Raw genomic sequence first — 14,732 nt, forward strand, 5'->3', positions numbered from 1 at the left:
CAGAAGGTAAAAGTGCCTCAAGCAAAACAAAGCAGGAACAAGCTAAACCTCCTGGCACACAGCGCACAGCGAGAAGCTGCACAAGCACACACAAAACACAAGCCCGAGAAGAACCAGCACTGCTGGCACCCGGCAGACGCGGCAGCGCCAGCCCAAGCGCGAATGTGTGGTTCTGTACGGTACGTGCGCTTCCGGGCCCGGTGGTCCCGGGCCCCCACCCGAGTACTAGACACGCCCATGCCCCACTGTATCGATGACGCTCTGAAGACCAGCTTCGTTCAGCATCGACCGAATCGTACGAGTAAGGTTGTCATGCGCCGTGGGAAGCTTGGAGGATCGGCGTTTGCAGGTCTGGAGATGATGTGCAGCAACGGAGGGATCGAGCGCGCGCTGACATCCATCACATTCCGTCGGACACTGGCAGATCGGCATGCCATGGAGATAGCAGTCGAGCATCTGAGCATAGCGGTGCGGGAAGGCCTTGAGGGGGTAGTAGCTCGAGACTCGCATCGGAGAGTGGCTCAGGTCACGCTCAGGAAAATGAGCGAAGATGGTAGACTGCAAGACCCTATCCTGCGACTTGAGCGAGTGTGTCCTGCGACTGTGCAAGGTGAGGATATCACGCTGCTGATCGGTCAGCGCAGCGCGAGCATGCACATGGCGAGGGAAGACGCGCATGACAAGAGGAGTCACATTTCGCTGCGCAGGCGGAGGAATGAAGTGCTCATGAGACGAGTCGACGAGAGCGCGCAAACCAGGGATGTGTACCACAGATGCCGGGGGGCGTCCTGCGTCATCAGGCACAGCAGCCGGGGCAGGTGGGATCGCCGCGCCATCTGCAGCCGGTGCAGGAGCCCTCACACGACGGTAGAGGATCGCTCCAGCATTATGAACGAAGTCGTGCGCCTCAACGAAGAAGGTCGCCAGAGGATGCTTCTGGGCACGGAGAGATCTCGAGCAGTGAACGTCCGATCCAGGCTATGAGGAGAGGGCAGCGTCCGGGACATCGGCTGGGCAGAGTACCAAGCGAGGAAGCGAGCGATAGCCGTTGGCGATTTATCAGTTCACAGCGGGTGACCTTCATCGGGCGGTACGGACACTACTGAGCTCCGGCATCTACAAGGCTGAATCTTTCGCTGATCTTCTTGCTGAAGCACAAGAGAAGTTCAAGCACTTCTCGAGCCAGAGGACAGCTCCTCCTCGGACTTTGTCGAGTCGCCCGAGGAGGAGTCTTCGCTGGAGGTCTCCGACTCACTTCCGAGTCGAGTGGCGCCGACGACCGGCGCGGAGCTGGCGAGGCGTCTCCGTCCCTCCCCTACACCCGGCGCGTGCAGCCATGGTGCCTGAAATAACCGGCGCTGCCTGAAATAACCGGCGCTCCTAAACCCTACACCCTAAACCCTAAACCCTAAACCCTAAACCCTAAACCCTAAACCCTAAACCCTTGCTCCTTGCTCATCTCTCGCCTAAGGATCTATCTAAAGGGGTTCCCAACCTGGGGAGGTTTGCCGCCGTTGTCCTATAGGCCTCGTAGGCCTGGTTGCTTCCGTATTAGATGTTTTCAGTGCCAGTGTCTTCCGGGCCCGTCTCATGTCCGATCCCGGTTCCCTTACTGTTTTTGCTTAGTGCCGTTTGCGCCTTCCTGCCCTCCCCCTCCCCCACATGTAGTCGCCTTCCGATGTTCTGTGGCCGGGCTGTATCTTCTCCTGGCCTGGCTAGCCCTTCTCTTCTTCCCTTCATGTGCCCCATGCCCATGAGCCGCGGCTGCCCCCATCATGATGGAACTAGGTCATCTCTCTTCCCCTTCTTGCCGACCATAGCATTTGTTGCACCTCCAGCAGTGTGAAGGGAGCCGAGTCCAGCGATGCTTCAAACCATTCTATTGTTGGGTCCGAGGATTTCAGTTTGTTTTCTTTTGTGTGGGGCTGCTCAAAGATAGCGATGTTCCCTTGGACTTTGAACTGCTGGCAACCAGAACTTAACCATCTTGGCTGCCTCCGGGTATTGCGTCTAAGGGACTCTTTTATTCCTCCTGCATGCTCCTGCTGCTTGTTGCTTGATTGCTTGACCCTTAGGCTGCTTGTCTCAGCCTGCGCGGCTTCCGAGCGGCGCTCAGGCTTGGGCTGGCAGCAGTGCTGGTTCTTTTCGGGCTTGTGTTTTGTGTGTGTTTGTGCAGCTTCTCGCTGTGCGCTCAGGCTGTGCCATACGGTGTGCAAGCCTGGCAGGTTTAGCTTGTTCCTGCCGAACGGTTTGTTTTGCTTGCGGCACTTTTTTCCTTCTGCCACTGGCAGTAAGACCATATTCTGATCTTCGCTCATTTTCCTGAGCGGGACCTGAGCCACTCTCCGATGCGAGTCTCGAGCTACTATCCCCTCAAAGCCTCTGCAAACGCCGATCGGATACCGCCGTAGTACTCCCAACGGTGCATGCCAGACGGATCCTCGCCGGAGTCGGTCTCGACGTCCGATCCGATCCGAGATCAAGGGTCTGAGCGGATTGAAGCAGTACGAGACTAGTGTAGTTTTACGAGGGCTTGATGGCGGATGTGACGTTGTCGCGCTGCATATGCCATGACTCCTCCTCCTCGAGCGTTCATCCCTCAGGCTTGCCATCTCGACGGACGGTACTCTGCATCATGGCCTGACAATAATGCAGGAACACAGCGCACAGCGAGAAGCTGCACAAACACAAACAACAAAACAAGACCAAAAGGGCCTGGTAACAAGCAGCAGGAGGGGACGTCCCGCAAATGAAGCCCCCTTAGACGCGATACCCGGAGTCATCCGACTGACCACTGTCAGTCCGGCGAGACGTACGGTCCGCCGCCGCCGCAAACAAGCCGCGGGCGAGCTCGGACCAGCAGCAAGCACTGGCCCCAGTGACCGGGTGTCGAGCTCTTCGGAGGCACCCGACGTCCTTTACAGTCACTGGCCGTTTACTTTCAGACGGTCTTCTGTTTCCGACCGCCGCCGTGTGCGAAGCCTTTGTCGGAGCCGCGCGGCGTTTGTTGCTGTGTTCCGCACATCCCGGGCCTTTTGTTGCTGTGTGCCGATGCGCGGCTGCCCCGGCGCCACAATGATCCCGGCACAGCAGCCTGTTAAGCCTAGTACGCGACTGCTGTGCCGCAGTGCCATCTCCTCCCGAATGCACTGCGGCACTGCGGCAGTTCAAGTCGACGGGACGCCGGGGGCAGCGGCCCCGGCCAGTACGCGGCCACCTGGTCCACAGGCTTTCGGGTACAACGAGGTTTGAAGCGGCGGCCCGCGGGAGATCCAGGGCCCGGCCGTGTGCGGCACTCACTGTTTGATGAGCCGGGCCGGGGCGGGCCGGGCAATCATTGATCGGAGCATGGTCGAAGTCAAGTTCATCTTCAAACCTTTACTTAACTTTCGCATGGTACTAAACTCGTAAGAAAATAAATATTACCAACCCCTGATTTACAAGCCATACTAAAGTCAACAGAGGGGGTAGGGTAGTAAACTTAAGTAAAGTTGATACGACTTGAGATTTTATCGTGGAGGGTCCTGCCAATTGTCGTTTGGCCTGAATATATATCAAAATTTCTTAGAAAATTTTAAATTATCAGGTCACAGTGAGATCAAGTATAATGTATGGTTCCGATGGTGAAAATATCTCTACCTTCATTCGTGCGGCTGCGCACCATGGCTTGAAGTGTATCGAAAGAGCAGGAGCAAGGGAGAGGGAGAGGGAGAGGAGAGGAGAGGAGAGGAGACTTCTCTAGAGGGAAAGGGGGTGAGAGGAGAGGGGAGGTAATGAGATTTTTAAAGGGATGTGGATCTTATAAGATTAAGGGGGAGGTCAGGATTTGATTTCAATCTTGGCATAAGAACTAACTAGCTTAAGACATTCGTTTGAACTTGTCTGGTTGTACAACTGACATACTTGTTGTCAGTGCTTGAATCTTGAGCTGGCGCTTGATGGCTCCATTCCTTCTTCACAGCTGCTGCAGGCTGGATTCGTCTCACCGTCACCGCAGGCCGGATGTCTCCGCTTGCTCTTGATCATGACCATTGAAGACTGGAGAGCAAGAGTCTCACACACGCCGAAGGGAGTGGAAGGGAGTGGATGGGAGATGCTGTAGGATGAACGCGGTCTCCTCTCTCTCTCGCTCCTCCTCGTTGACGAGGTCCATCTCTCTCACCTCCACGCATGACTGGGAGGGCTGGATCGGCGTGCAGGATGACAATGAGCTGCCCGAGCCTGACTCGCTGCACCTCGAGGAAGCGTCGCCCCCGCTCAAGCCCATCAAGGACTCGCATGCTCCGAGGACTGACGTGGCAGCAGAAGAGTTCGTGCTGCAGTCCCTCGGCATCTCCTTGAGCATGTGCGAGGGCGACCCCACCAAGCGCATCACCGCCGTCTATGGCAGCGCGAGCGTCGCGGGTGTCCACGAGTGCGACGAGCTGCTGGCGATCAACGGGACCGACGTGTCCAGCAGTGAAGTGAACGGCTTCGACTGCATTGAGATGTGCAGGCAGGCGGCGCGGGAGAGCAGCCATGTCGAGCTTGTCATCCGCGACTTCGTGACGATGCAGGAGAGGCAGGTGGAAGTGGAGACGAGCGAGAGCTGCCCGGCGATGCGACTTGTGCGCGAGAGGTTCGCGTCCCCTCGTCCTCCCGTAGGCTCTCGTCGCAACACGCCGAGCAAGAGTGACTTGCCGTACCTGGACAAGGACTGTGACCTCTACGGCAGCTCCTCCACCAACTCCAGCGAGCACGCTGCAGCAGAAAGATCGAGTGAAGCAGACCCTGAGCGACTGGGCGGGATCACGTGGAAGTTTCCCACCATCTGGTCGTGGAAGTTCGCGCTGCTCGTGGTCATCTCAAGCGTCTTGACGGTTCTTGTGTGCTCGCTGCTGGACAGCAAGCTCATGGTTGAGTTCATCGCGACTATCGATCGGCTGGAGGTTGCTTGACAGCCTCCTCCTCCTCGCTGACCCAGACGTCAGGGTTGGCTGCAGAACATCCCCCTCTGCTCCTGCACCTACTACATCCGAGGCAGCACAGTCTCCGTCCCCCTCTGCAGAGCTTGCAAACCTAAGGTCAGGCACCTCCTCTGCTCCCCCCGGCGCTGAGATGCTTCAGGTCCTGCGGTACCTTGACTACGACAGCAATGTTGGGGTGGCATGTGAGTGGAAGAGGAGGGGCCAGAGCATTTGGATGACAACAGGCGCAGTAGAGAGGAGGAAGCTTTGCGACGTGAGGCCCTTCTGGCTCATGGGGAAGTGTCACGGCAGCACAGAGACGGTCAGCCGCTGGGAGGAGGAGGAGGAGGAGGAAAGGAGACTGAGGTGGAGTGCCAGGTGAAGTACCTTGGGACCTTCGCGACGTACGACGAGTGCGAAGCCGCATGCTTGGTGCAGTCCTCTCCCTGCTCCTTCACCAACTCCACCACCTCCACAGCCGTTTCCCCCACCATCACTACCCCCCCCTGCTTCTCCGTTGCTGCTTCCACTCCCTGTCTCGTTCTACCTCAACTTCTGCATCTTCTCACTCGTGTCCTCAGAGTTACAACGTGGGGAAGTTCAAGTGTCGCTCCGTGACGTATCACCTGCGGGTATGTTGACGTCTCGCTCCCCCATGTTGGCTGACCTCTCTCGCAGTCCTATCACGACCGCAAGTTCCGTCAGACTTGTTTTGCCGTCCTTCACTCGGTCTGTCTCTCTTCCCTGCCCTCGTCTCGCTCAAGCTGCCGGCAGGGTTGGTTCAAGGTCCGTCAGTTCGGCGTCTGCACCGGCCGAGTCTTCGGGCCTCTCCTACAGCTGCAGCGCATGCTGCAGTGGTGCCGCCACCAGGTACCATAGAGGGGGAGGCTGTCAGCTCCCTGACTGCCTGCTAGCTGAATAAGCGCATCCTATTAGGATGGTGGTATGACGGTATCACATTCCCACCTGCTGCTGCTGCTGCTGCTGCTGCTGCTGCTGCTGCTGCTGCTGCTGCTGCTGCTGCTGCTGCTGCTGCTGCTGCTGACGGCGGGCAGGTCAACCATGGGAGGTCGGCATGACGCTGGTGCTTGTCATCTTCGGGCTGAGGTTCCTCTCCCCCTCCTCCTCTCATCTCATGTGCTTGCAGTGGAGTGCGACGATCTCCTTCCGCGCACCTCACCGACGAGGAGCTTGATCTGTAGCAGCAGCACGAGGTGGCTCGCGGCTCATCGCACAATGTCGAATAAGAATTCAACATGTGATTTACGTTTATGTTACATGTTACTGTACATCTCCTCCCCCCCCCTCACGAGTCATCAGGGTGTTGGATGGTCGCCACCACCTCGTCGATGTTCTCGTGCGACTTCACCTCCACGTGCGGATTCCCAAGAGCATCCGAGATGAACTTGTGAGTGCTCAGCCTCCTTATCCTCGTCGCAGCCAGCGCGACGTTCCCTAGACGTTTCGCCCGCCTGCTCGCCACGTACTCAGCAAGTGGCTCCTTCACGTTCAGGTTGATCTGTGGGAGGATAGGAAGGGATGCGATCCACCGATCCTCCAGACACTCGCTAGCTGTTGGCCTGCTGTCCGCGTCCACTGTCAGCATCCTCTTGATGAAATCCTTCGCCGACGAGCCAATGCGGTCCCACGGGTGGCGGGCGAAGGAGAAGCTGCCTTCCTTCACCATCAGCAACATCTTCGAGACGTTTTCGCATAGGAAAGGCGATGTTCCGCACAGCATGGTGTAGAGGATCGCGCCAGCAGACCACACGTCCACCTTGGTGGAGTAGAGGCCCTCCTGGAAGCTCTTGTCGAAGGAGATGTGCACGATCTCCGGCGCGATGTACTCGGGGGTCCCGCAGGGAGTCGACATGGTGTTGAGGATGGAATGACCCTTGATGGACGCGAACCCGAAGTCAGCGATCTTGACGTCGTTGTAGGAGGGGGATGAGGGGTCCTTGCTCATGAGCAGGATGTTTTCAGGCTTGACATCGCGATGGCAGATGCCGTGACGGTGGAGGTACTCGAGGCCTGACAGCACCTGCTTGAACAGCAGACCAGCTTCTCTCTCGGTGAAGTGATCCTTTTTGGAGATACGGATCAGGAGCTCTCCGCCTGCTGCAAGCTCTTGAATCAAGAAGATATGGAGATCATCGTAGAAGACGTCAATCAATCGGATGCAGCATTGATGATTGACCCTCCTCATCACCATCAGCTCCTGGTGCTTCAGTGTCAATGAAAAGCTTGGAAGCGTTCATCTCACTTGCGCAATCTTTGTCGAAGTCATCTTCGAATCTCTCGCAATTCTCTTCACTGCTACATCCTCCCCAGTCGCCTTGTTAAGACCCTCGCGGACAACACCGAAACTTCCGCTGCAGCAGCAACAATGAGCTTGTCAGTTGCAAATATCGATGGAACTACTGAACTCACACTCCGAGGATCTCTTTGAAAACATAATAATCTTGAATAGGCTCGTTCTTCCCATGATGCTTCAGTTCTTCCCGGAGGGTATTCGAGCTTGACCCGCAGCCCATGATGTCTTTAAGAACTTGATGGTGCAAACGTTTCACTTCAAAGTTTGCCAGGAGTTGAATTGAGCAACATTCCGTTTGAGCTCTACCAAACAAAACAACCCTGTGCAAAAACGCAAATCAGAGAAAAGAACCAACATGGTACGATGTATTCCAATCATTATAAAAGATTGAATCTTCGACATGCTTTTGCAAGTAGCAAACAAATTGGAATGTTTGACACAAAACTCGAATGATATGCAAAAGATTGGGATACCAAACAGAAACCACAGGGGAAATAGAAGAAGACAGGTAGCTAGGAAGCTTCAAGGTGCAGGTAGAGAAATAGCTGGGGAGCTTCAAGGAGGAGGAGAGGTAGCTAGAGAGCTTCAAGAGGGAGGAGGAGAGGTAGCTAGGGAGCTTCAAGGAGGAGGGGAGGAGGAGAGGTAGCTAGAGAGCTTCAAGGAGGAGGGGAGGAGGAGAGGTAGCTAGAGAGCTTCAAGGAGGAGGGGAGGAGGAGAGGTAGCTAGAGAGCTTCAAGGAGGAGGGGAGGAGGAGAGGTAGCTAGAGAGCTTCAAGGAGGAGGGGAGGAGGAGAGGTAGCTAGGGAGCTTCAAGGAGGAGGGGAGGAGGAGAGGTAGCTAGGGAGCTTCAAGGAGGAGGAAAGGAGGAGAGGTAGCTAGGGAGCTTCAAGGAGGGGCAGGTAGAGATAGGCTTGAAGGCTTTGGAGGTGAACACTAGACGTCGGCAGCCAGCCATGAAAGCGCCGGAGACTGAGGCCCTACGGTCAGGGGTCCTAGAGAGGCATAGCACCAATTTCTTAGAGTCATTATACATGCTTTGACATATATGTCCTAGGACCCGGGGTCCTATCTAGACAAATAACAACTACGTGGAGGTCGGGGAGGGGGGTTCATGGATGGGCAGATGGAACCGTCTTAGCACCAGGGGTGGTATAGGGGTTTTAGAGGGGTACGAAAAAAGGGGTACAACGTATCGGTGGGTGGGTAATTTCCGGAGTGACCAAGGGGTGGTGAAGAGCTAACATTGAGGGGGTGGGGGGCTGATTTGGTACCTACAGAGCCGTACTTACCAGGGGGTGGGGTAGTAAAAGCTAAAATTATTTTCATGGTAAAAATAGATAACGGCCCCCAACCCCACCTACAACCTTTCCCACACCCACCCCTACCCATGACCCCCCACCCCTTTCACCCCGAACCCAAAAACTTCGTACTCGTTGGATCTTAGAGCACCGGTCCTTCATAGGCTTTCAGAAGTTGAATAGAGGGGTAGGGTGTGACAAACCATGGCAGCGAGTGCCACGGTGGAGGTGGGTACTATCGTGGGTATAGCAGTGGAAGGGAGGGGGTAGGGGTGGGTGAACTTATTGGCGGTCGAAGTTGTCACGGTCCCGACGCCTTCAGATAATTATAATCAACCAAAAAAAAAAAACTAGGACATGTAATGCGAGCCCTCATCCCCCCTTTGTACTGACCCGGCATGTCACTGACCGGGCCCGGCATGTCGTTGACCGGGCCCGGCATGAGGGGCTGGCCCGGCACCATGCAGGCTTGTGACTCCTCCGACTCCTCCGAGTCACGCGTGAACCTGCGGGCCATTGTAAACCGAGATGAGTTAAAATTATGCTGACGCTTTTATGATACTGCTGACGTGAAATTAAACTAGAAAGAGAGCGATTTCGATGATTGTGTTGGTAGTAATTTATCAAAATAAGTCATTTGGGTTACGTTCTTTACAGAGCTACAAAAACGTCTTGACCTTGAGGCTCTTCATTAATATGGTGGGGGTGGGGTCCTTTAATTTGAAACGAGGGGGTCATCAGGGTGGAGGGACCGGATCTGGTAGTTTACAAACGTACTCATTCAAGGAGGTGGGTGGTAGTCAAGGGTACCCCTGTATCGTAGCAAGTCAGCCGATATGAGGGGGGTAGGGGTGTACAGATAGAACCAGATGGGGGTAGGTCTTGTGTGGTTAGTTGTCACCCTCTAGTCCGTTGCTCTGCTACCAGCATGGCGAGCATGGCGGAGATAGAAGCGCTGCTGAAAGCCCAAGACGAGAAGATCGCCATGCTCGAACAGAACGCCAAAGAAGAAGGCGACATTGCCTTCATGCTCATCTCAACGGCGTTGGTGCTCATGATGACAATCCCGGGTCTCGCGCTCTTCTATGGTGGACTTGCACGAGCTCCTAACGTGCTCTCCACGGTCATGCAGAGCTTCGCCATCACATGTCTCGTGAGCGTGCTTTGGATTATCGCCGGATACTCCCTCTGCTTCGATGCTGGAAACCCTTTCATCGGCGGTGCCAACAAGTTCTGGTTGACAGGGGTGTATGGCAGCATGTCTGGCAGCATACCGGAGGTTCTCTTCGTCATGTACCAAGCGACCTTCGCCATCATCACCTGCGCCATCATCACCGGCTCCTTCGCCGAGCGAATGCGCTTTGCTCCAACGCTCATCTTCGTCGGCATCTGGCATCTCATCGTCTACTGTCCCATCGCTCACTGGGAGTGGGGCGGCGGCTTTATGTCGCAGTGGCACGTCCTCGACTTCGCAGGAGGAGACGTGGTGCATATCAGCTCAGGAGCTTCTGGGCTGGCGGCGTCGATCATAGTGGGGAAGAGGAAGGGCTTTGGTCAGGGCCAAGAGCTACCTCCTCACAATATCCTCCTGGTCTTCCTCGGCGCTTCGCTTCTGGTCGCCTTCTCTTTCTTCCTTCTCCCTGCCTGCTCGCCATCTCTTAGTCACTCTTCTCCTCCTCTCTTACTTGCTTGCAGTGGGTCGGATGGTTCGGGTTCAATGCTGGCTCAGCTATAGCGGCGAACGAGCAGGCGAGCATAGCGATGCTGGTGACGCACGTCTCGGCAGCGGCTGGAGGCTTCTCCTGGATGCTCACAGAGTGGATCTTTCGCAAGAAACCTTCAGTGCTCGGTGCTGTCAGGTACAACCCCTGCTCCCCTCCCCCTCCCCTCCCACGCAAAACACAAGCACACACACACGATATCTTTCCTCTTCCTCACGCTTCTTGCAGCGGAGCCATCGCAGGGCTGGTCGTCATCACTCCAGGATCAGGATACGTGAACCACACAGGCGCCTTCGTCATGGGTCTCATAGCCGGACCCTTCTGCTACTTCAGCATCCAACTCAAACATATCCTGGTGCGTCTCCTCCTCCTCCTCCTCCTCCAGCATCCTCCCTCACTCGTGCCCTTCATAGGGCTTCGACGACGCCTTGGATGCTTTCGGCGTGCACGGAGTCGGCGGCATGCTTGGCGGCATTCTCACCGGATGCTTTGCGGACGCGGCGATAGGAGGCCAGAACGGAGCTTTCTACGGCAACCCGAAGCAGGCGAGGGGCTCTCTGACCTTGTGCGATGCCACGTGACGCTCGTGACCTCAGCTGGGCATTCAGCTGGCGGGTATCGCAGTGACGCTGGTCTACTCGATCATCATGACCTTCATCATCCTCAAGCCCCTCGACCTGGTCCAAACACCAACCTCGCTCCTGCCCTGCCTGTCGTACCTGCCGTGCTCCTCTCCTCTCCTCCCCTCCCTCCTCTCTCCTGTCCTACCCTACTCTGCCCTCCTGTTTGTGTTCGCTTGCCCACTTTGCCTTCTCATCGGCTACCGCAGATCTGGAGGGCAGCTACGGGCAATGGCATCCGAGTCACAGAAGAGGAGGAGGACAGAGGGCTGGACCTTTCCGAGCACGGAGAGAGCATGTTGTTCGATTCCGCACATGCCAAGCTGGTACCTCCCTCCCCCTCGCCTTTCCTCCTCCCTTTGCTCCGATGAAACTAATCTGATGCCAGGAGCCTGATCAAACCCTCAACGTTGGTCCCTTCGAAAGTCGAGTGTATCCTATCACAGTAAACGCGGAGTGAGAGGAGGAGGAGAGGAGGAGAGGAGGAGAGAAGGTTGTTTGTGCTTGTAGCAGAGGTATATTCAGTGTAAAGTAAAGTAATTCAACAGTAGGGACTAGAAGTCGATGTCTCCCCTAAACGCTTCCGCATTCTACAAATTTGTCACCCTCCTCCTCTTCCTCTTCCTCCCTCACCTCAGTGTCACATCGCGCCGCCAGGTCCGAGCGGTCCATGAAGTGAAAGACAGACTGGGAGGGGAAAGAGGCGTGAGCGAGAGTGAGCGAGGGAGGGAGGGAGGGAGGGAGGGAGGGAGGGAGAGGTAAGAAGGGGAGGGGGGGAGAGCGCGTACCCTTAAAGAGCTCCAGATGTGAGAGGCTCCGGGGTTGATGGAGAGAGCTTTGAGGTAGCATGACGCTCCTTCCTCGTACATCTCCTGATTTGAGTAGGCGATTCCCAAGTTCGCCAGCGCCCGCACGTAGTTGGGCTTGATGGAAAGAGCCTGACAAAACAGAATGAGGCCAAGGAGGAGGAGGCACGAGAGGAGAGGAACAGTATGAGTACCTGTATGTAGGCGTCAACAGCTTCGTCGCTCTTGGAGAAATTCGCGAGTGTTGCTCCGAGCTTGTTCCACAGCGAGTAATCTTGAGGATTGATCTGCACACATCTCAGACGCTCCTCCTCCTCCTCCTTCTCTCCCTACTCGCAGCGCTTCTCTGAAGTGTTCAATCGCCTTCTCATAGTCGTACGAAAGATGGTACAAGATACCCAGCACCTGCTGCAAGCTTGAGCACTACTGCCTCCTCTTCCTCCTCCTCCTGCTCTGACCGTATGCAGCTCGACGTCGTCTGGTCTTGTTTGCAACACGCGAGTGAAGATTTGCGTTACCTGCTCGGCATGTCAGCTGCCCCTAAGGGAGATGCTGCTTGCAGCCGCCCTCGCTCCTCCTCCTCCTCCTCCTCCTCCTCCTCCTCCTCCTCCTCCTCCTCCTCCTCCTCCCCTTCACCTCGTTGTGCAGCGTGTAAGTCTCCCGCAGGCTTCCGATTTCCTCCTGCGGAGGGCAAAGCTGCGAGTACTCGGGATGGCGAGTGATCCAAGACCGCAGATGCGTCAACGCGTTGACCTAGCAAATGATGTGAGGGGGAGAATAGCTGCTGCTGCTGATGGAGAACATGGAGAAGATGATGGCGATGGTGGTGCAGATGATGATGATGATGATGATGATGATGATGATGATGATGATGATGACCATGAAGATGCAGATGATAGTGATGATTGTGACGACGATGATGATGGAGATGATGATGATGAGCAGACTGGGAGAAGGGGAACGCGGAGAAGAAGGAAGAGGGAGGGAGGAGGAAACTTGGAACCTGTTCGAGTTCATTGGTGTGCGAAACTCCAAGAGCAAGGAGCGCATCCAAGTTGTCTGCCACCAGCGTCACCTCCTTGACCATCTTCCCTTCTTCCTTCATTCTGCTCTTGCTCCCCCTCCTCCTTCACTTCTCCGGCTCTGCTCACCTGGGTCTGCCTGCACGGCTCGGTTCAGAGCGATGATGGCCTTCACATCCTCGTCGTTCTCCGCGTGCGCCAGCCCGAGCGTCAGCCATGCGTCGCAGTTGTCCGGGTGCTCCTGCACCTCCGCTTCCAGCGCCTGCACAGACTCCACCAGCTCTCCTCGCTGCAGCATCTCCACGCCTGACCGGAAGCAGTCGGGGCGACCGAGGAAGGGGTTGTGCGGGGTGAAGGTGTAAGGGCGGAGGGAGAAGGGCGTCTCAAGCCCAGCAGGGTCCCAGAGCTCTCCGTCGGGCTGGAGGATGCTGCCGTTGTCGAACTGAAAGCTCCCGTCGTTGACAGCAGCGATGAAGTCCCGCAACTCCGACTGCGCGAGCTTCTCGTCTCCATTGAGCGTCTCCTCGAGCGCCCGGCTCAGTTCGCTCCCATGCTCCCTCTCCCTCCTGAACTCCTCCGCCCATGCCTCATGCTGCCCGCCAAACTCTTCTCCCCAACGCGCGCCAGCGGTTCGCTCCTCCTGCAGCTCCCTCGCCCACTCCTCCGGCATTTGTGCTGGCGGCATGGCGGCACCAGCCTGGGCCTCATCCCTCCCTCGCGTCATGCTGACCTTGTGCTCGAACGCAGACGACAGGCCTTCCTCCCATGCTGCTGCCAGCTGCTCTCCTCCTCCTCTTCCCATCAGCCCGCGTCGCTCCATCGCTTGCATTCGCATCTCATGCTGCATCTGCAGGCCCCTCGCCCCCGCCATGGCCCGCCCTTGGCTGCCATCATCGCCATCGGCAAGCTCGGCATCCCCATCGCCCCCATCCCCGGCAGTCGGTGCGGCCCCGCCAAGTGAGCATGTCGCATCGCCATCTCGTGTGCCCATGCGTCCGCGTCATGCAGCATCGCCGGCATCGGTCCTGGGCCCGCAAACTCTTCCGCCCATCCCCCTGCCCCCTCCAGCTGCGCGTGCATGGCGAGCTCGTGCGGGAACGGACCAGGGCCCTCCATCATGGCGCGCGTGTGCATCTCATGCTCGAAGGCTGAAGCCATGGCCTCAAACTCCTGCGCCTGAAGAGCCGCGCCAGCTTCTTCATGCATCATGCGGCTGAGATGTGACGCCTGTGCCTGCTCCATCATCGTTATCTCCACCACCACCACCACCACCACCACCACCACCACCACTTCCACCTCCTCCTTCCAACCCCTCATCTGCCCTCTCCTCATCCTCTCGTTTTCTCCTCCTCCGTATGCACTCACATGGTGTGGTCCCAGTCGCGCTTGCTGCCCCATGGCGTGACCGCCCTCGTGCAGCAGACGCGTGAGAGGGTTCGAGGCGCCTCCCTGTGCCGAGTCACCTCCCTTCATCCTCCTGCTCCACCTTCTCACCTGGTTGGGGACTACACAGCCCTGCCCGGCTACAAGCTCCCTCAGCATCTCCGTCAGCCTCCTCGCTGCAACTCCTTCAAGCTCTGCGGCACAAGGTTAAGAAGATGAGCGAGTCCAACAGACAGGCCGCGCATGAGCACGCGCAGAGACACAGAGGGGAGGATGATGAGGAGGATCAAGCAGAGGATACGCGTCAAACAAGTCATGGCAACTGCAACTTTGCCGCAGTCTACCAAGCCCCGACACGACGGCATGCCCGATGGAGGGAAGGCGATCAGAGGAACTCTAAGGTGATCAGATGGAAGAGAAGCGTCTTCTCTAGACTTAATCTCCTGCTCCTCCTGCTCCTCCTTCCCCTCCCCTGCTCCTCCTGCTCCTCCTCTCCTCCACTTCCGCCTCCCGCACGCGCATAGCGCCGACAAAACGACCACACAAGGGTAGGGTTCTATTCAGGTCCAGTGGGGTGGGGTGATGATATCCGGGAGTATCCGGGAGTATCCGTAACTCTCGCA

General features: G+C 56.8%; 6 protein-coding genes across 6 annotated transcripts; 2 read left to right on the plus strand and 4 right to left on the minus strand.

The window, feature by feature from the left end:
- Nucleotides 1–225: 225 nt before the first annotated feature.
- On the minus strand, nucleotides 226–1,459 carry GUITHDRAFT_114009 (hypothetical protein; the record flags this gene model as incomplete). The annotated part of the gene is made up of 2 exons (XM_005826938.1): nucleotides 226–936; nucleotides 1,436–1,459. 2 exons carry the CDS (start codon nucleotides 1,457–1,459, stop codon nucleotides 226–228), a joined length of 735 nt encoding a protein of 244 aa, XP_005826995.1.
- Nucleotides 1,460–4,103: 2,644 nt separating this feature from the next.
- GUITHDRAFT_114010 (hypothetical protein) lies at nucleotides 4,104–6,148 on the plus strand (the record flags this gene model as incomplete). The annotated part of the gene is made up of 11 exons (XM_005826939.1): nucleotides 4,104–4,928; nucleotides 4,971–5,063; nucleotides 5,107–5,149; nucleotides 5,198–5,268; nucleotides 5,325–5,378; nucleotides 5,528–5,578; nucleotides 5,625–5,675; nucleotides 5,721–5,816; nucleotides 5,861–5,897; nucleotides 6,002–6,053; nucleotides 6,094–6,148. The coding sequence occupies 11 exons, from the start codon at nucleotides 4,104–4,106 to the stop codon at nucleotides 6,146–6,148; spliced, it is 1,428 nt and encodes a 475-aa protein (XP_005826996.1).
- A 104-nt stretch (nucleotides 6,149–6,252) lies between these two features.
- GUITHDRAFT_114011 (hypothetical protein) lies at nucleotides 6,253–7,480 on the minus strand (the record flags this gene model as incomplete). The annotated part of the gene is made up of 3 exons (XM_005826940.1): nucleotides 6,253–7,164; nucleotides 7,210–7,318; nucleotides 7,377–7,480. 3 exons carry the CDS (start codon nucleotides 7,478–7,480, stop codon nucleotides 6,253–6,255), a joined length of 1,125 nt encoding a protein of 374 aa, XP_005826997.1.
- A 2,062-nt stretch (nucleotides 7,481–9,542) lies between these two features.
- Nucleotides 9,543–11,358, plus strand: GUITHDRAFT_158372 (ammonium transporter; the record flags this gene model as incomplete). The annotated part of the gene is made up of 7 exons (XM_005826941.1): nucleotides 9,543–10,172; nucleotides 10,253–10,416; nucleotides 10,507–10,633; nucleotides 10,692–10,823; nucleotides 10,875–10,958; nucleotides 11,108–11,224; nucleotides 11,287–11,358. 7 exons carry the CDS (start codon nucleotides 9,543–9,545, stop codon nucleotides 11,356–11,358), a joined length of 1,326 nt encoding a protein of 441 aa, XP_005826998.1.
- Nucleotides 11,359–11,452: 94 nt separating this feature from the next.
- GUITHDRAFT_114013 (hypothetical protein) lies at nucleotides 11,453–13,450 on the minus strand (the record flags this gene model as incomplete). The annotated part of the gene is made up of 9 exons (XM_005826942.1): nucleotides 11,453–11,488; nucleotides 11,532–11,585; nucleotides 11,687–11,836; nucleotides 11,899–11,991; nucleotides 12,038–12,109; nucleotides 12,163–12,222; nucleotides 12,341–12,457; nucleotides 12,708–12,763; nucleotides 12,856–13,450. The coding sequence occupies 9 exons, from the start codon at nucleotides 13,448–13,450 to the stop codon at nucleotides 11,453–11,455; spliced, it is 1,233 nt and encodes a 410-aa protein (XP_005826999.1).
- Nucleotides 13,451–13,527: 77 nt separating this feature from the next.
- GUITHDRAFT_114014 (hypothetical protein) lies at nucleotides 13,528–14,199 on the minus strand (the record flags this gene model as incomplete). Its single annotated transcript, XM_005826943.1, has 1 exon — nucleotides 13,528–14,199. The coding sequence occupies one exon, from the start codon at nucleotides 14,197–14,199 to the stop codon at nucleotides 13,528–13,530; it is 672 nt and encodes a 223-aa protein (XP_005827000.1).
- Between the last annotated feature and the right edge of the window lie 533 nt (nucleotides 14,200–14,732).

Source organism: Guillardia theta (assembly GCF_000315625.1).
Source record: "Guillardia theta CCMP2712 unplaced genomic scaffold GUITHscaffold_71, whole genome shotgun sequence".
Lineage (NCBI taxonomy): Eukaryota > Cryptophyceae > Pyrenomonadales > Geminigeraceae > Guillardia > Guillardia theta.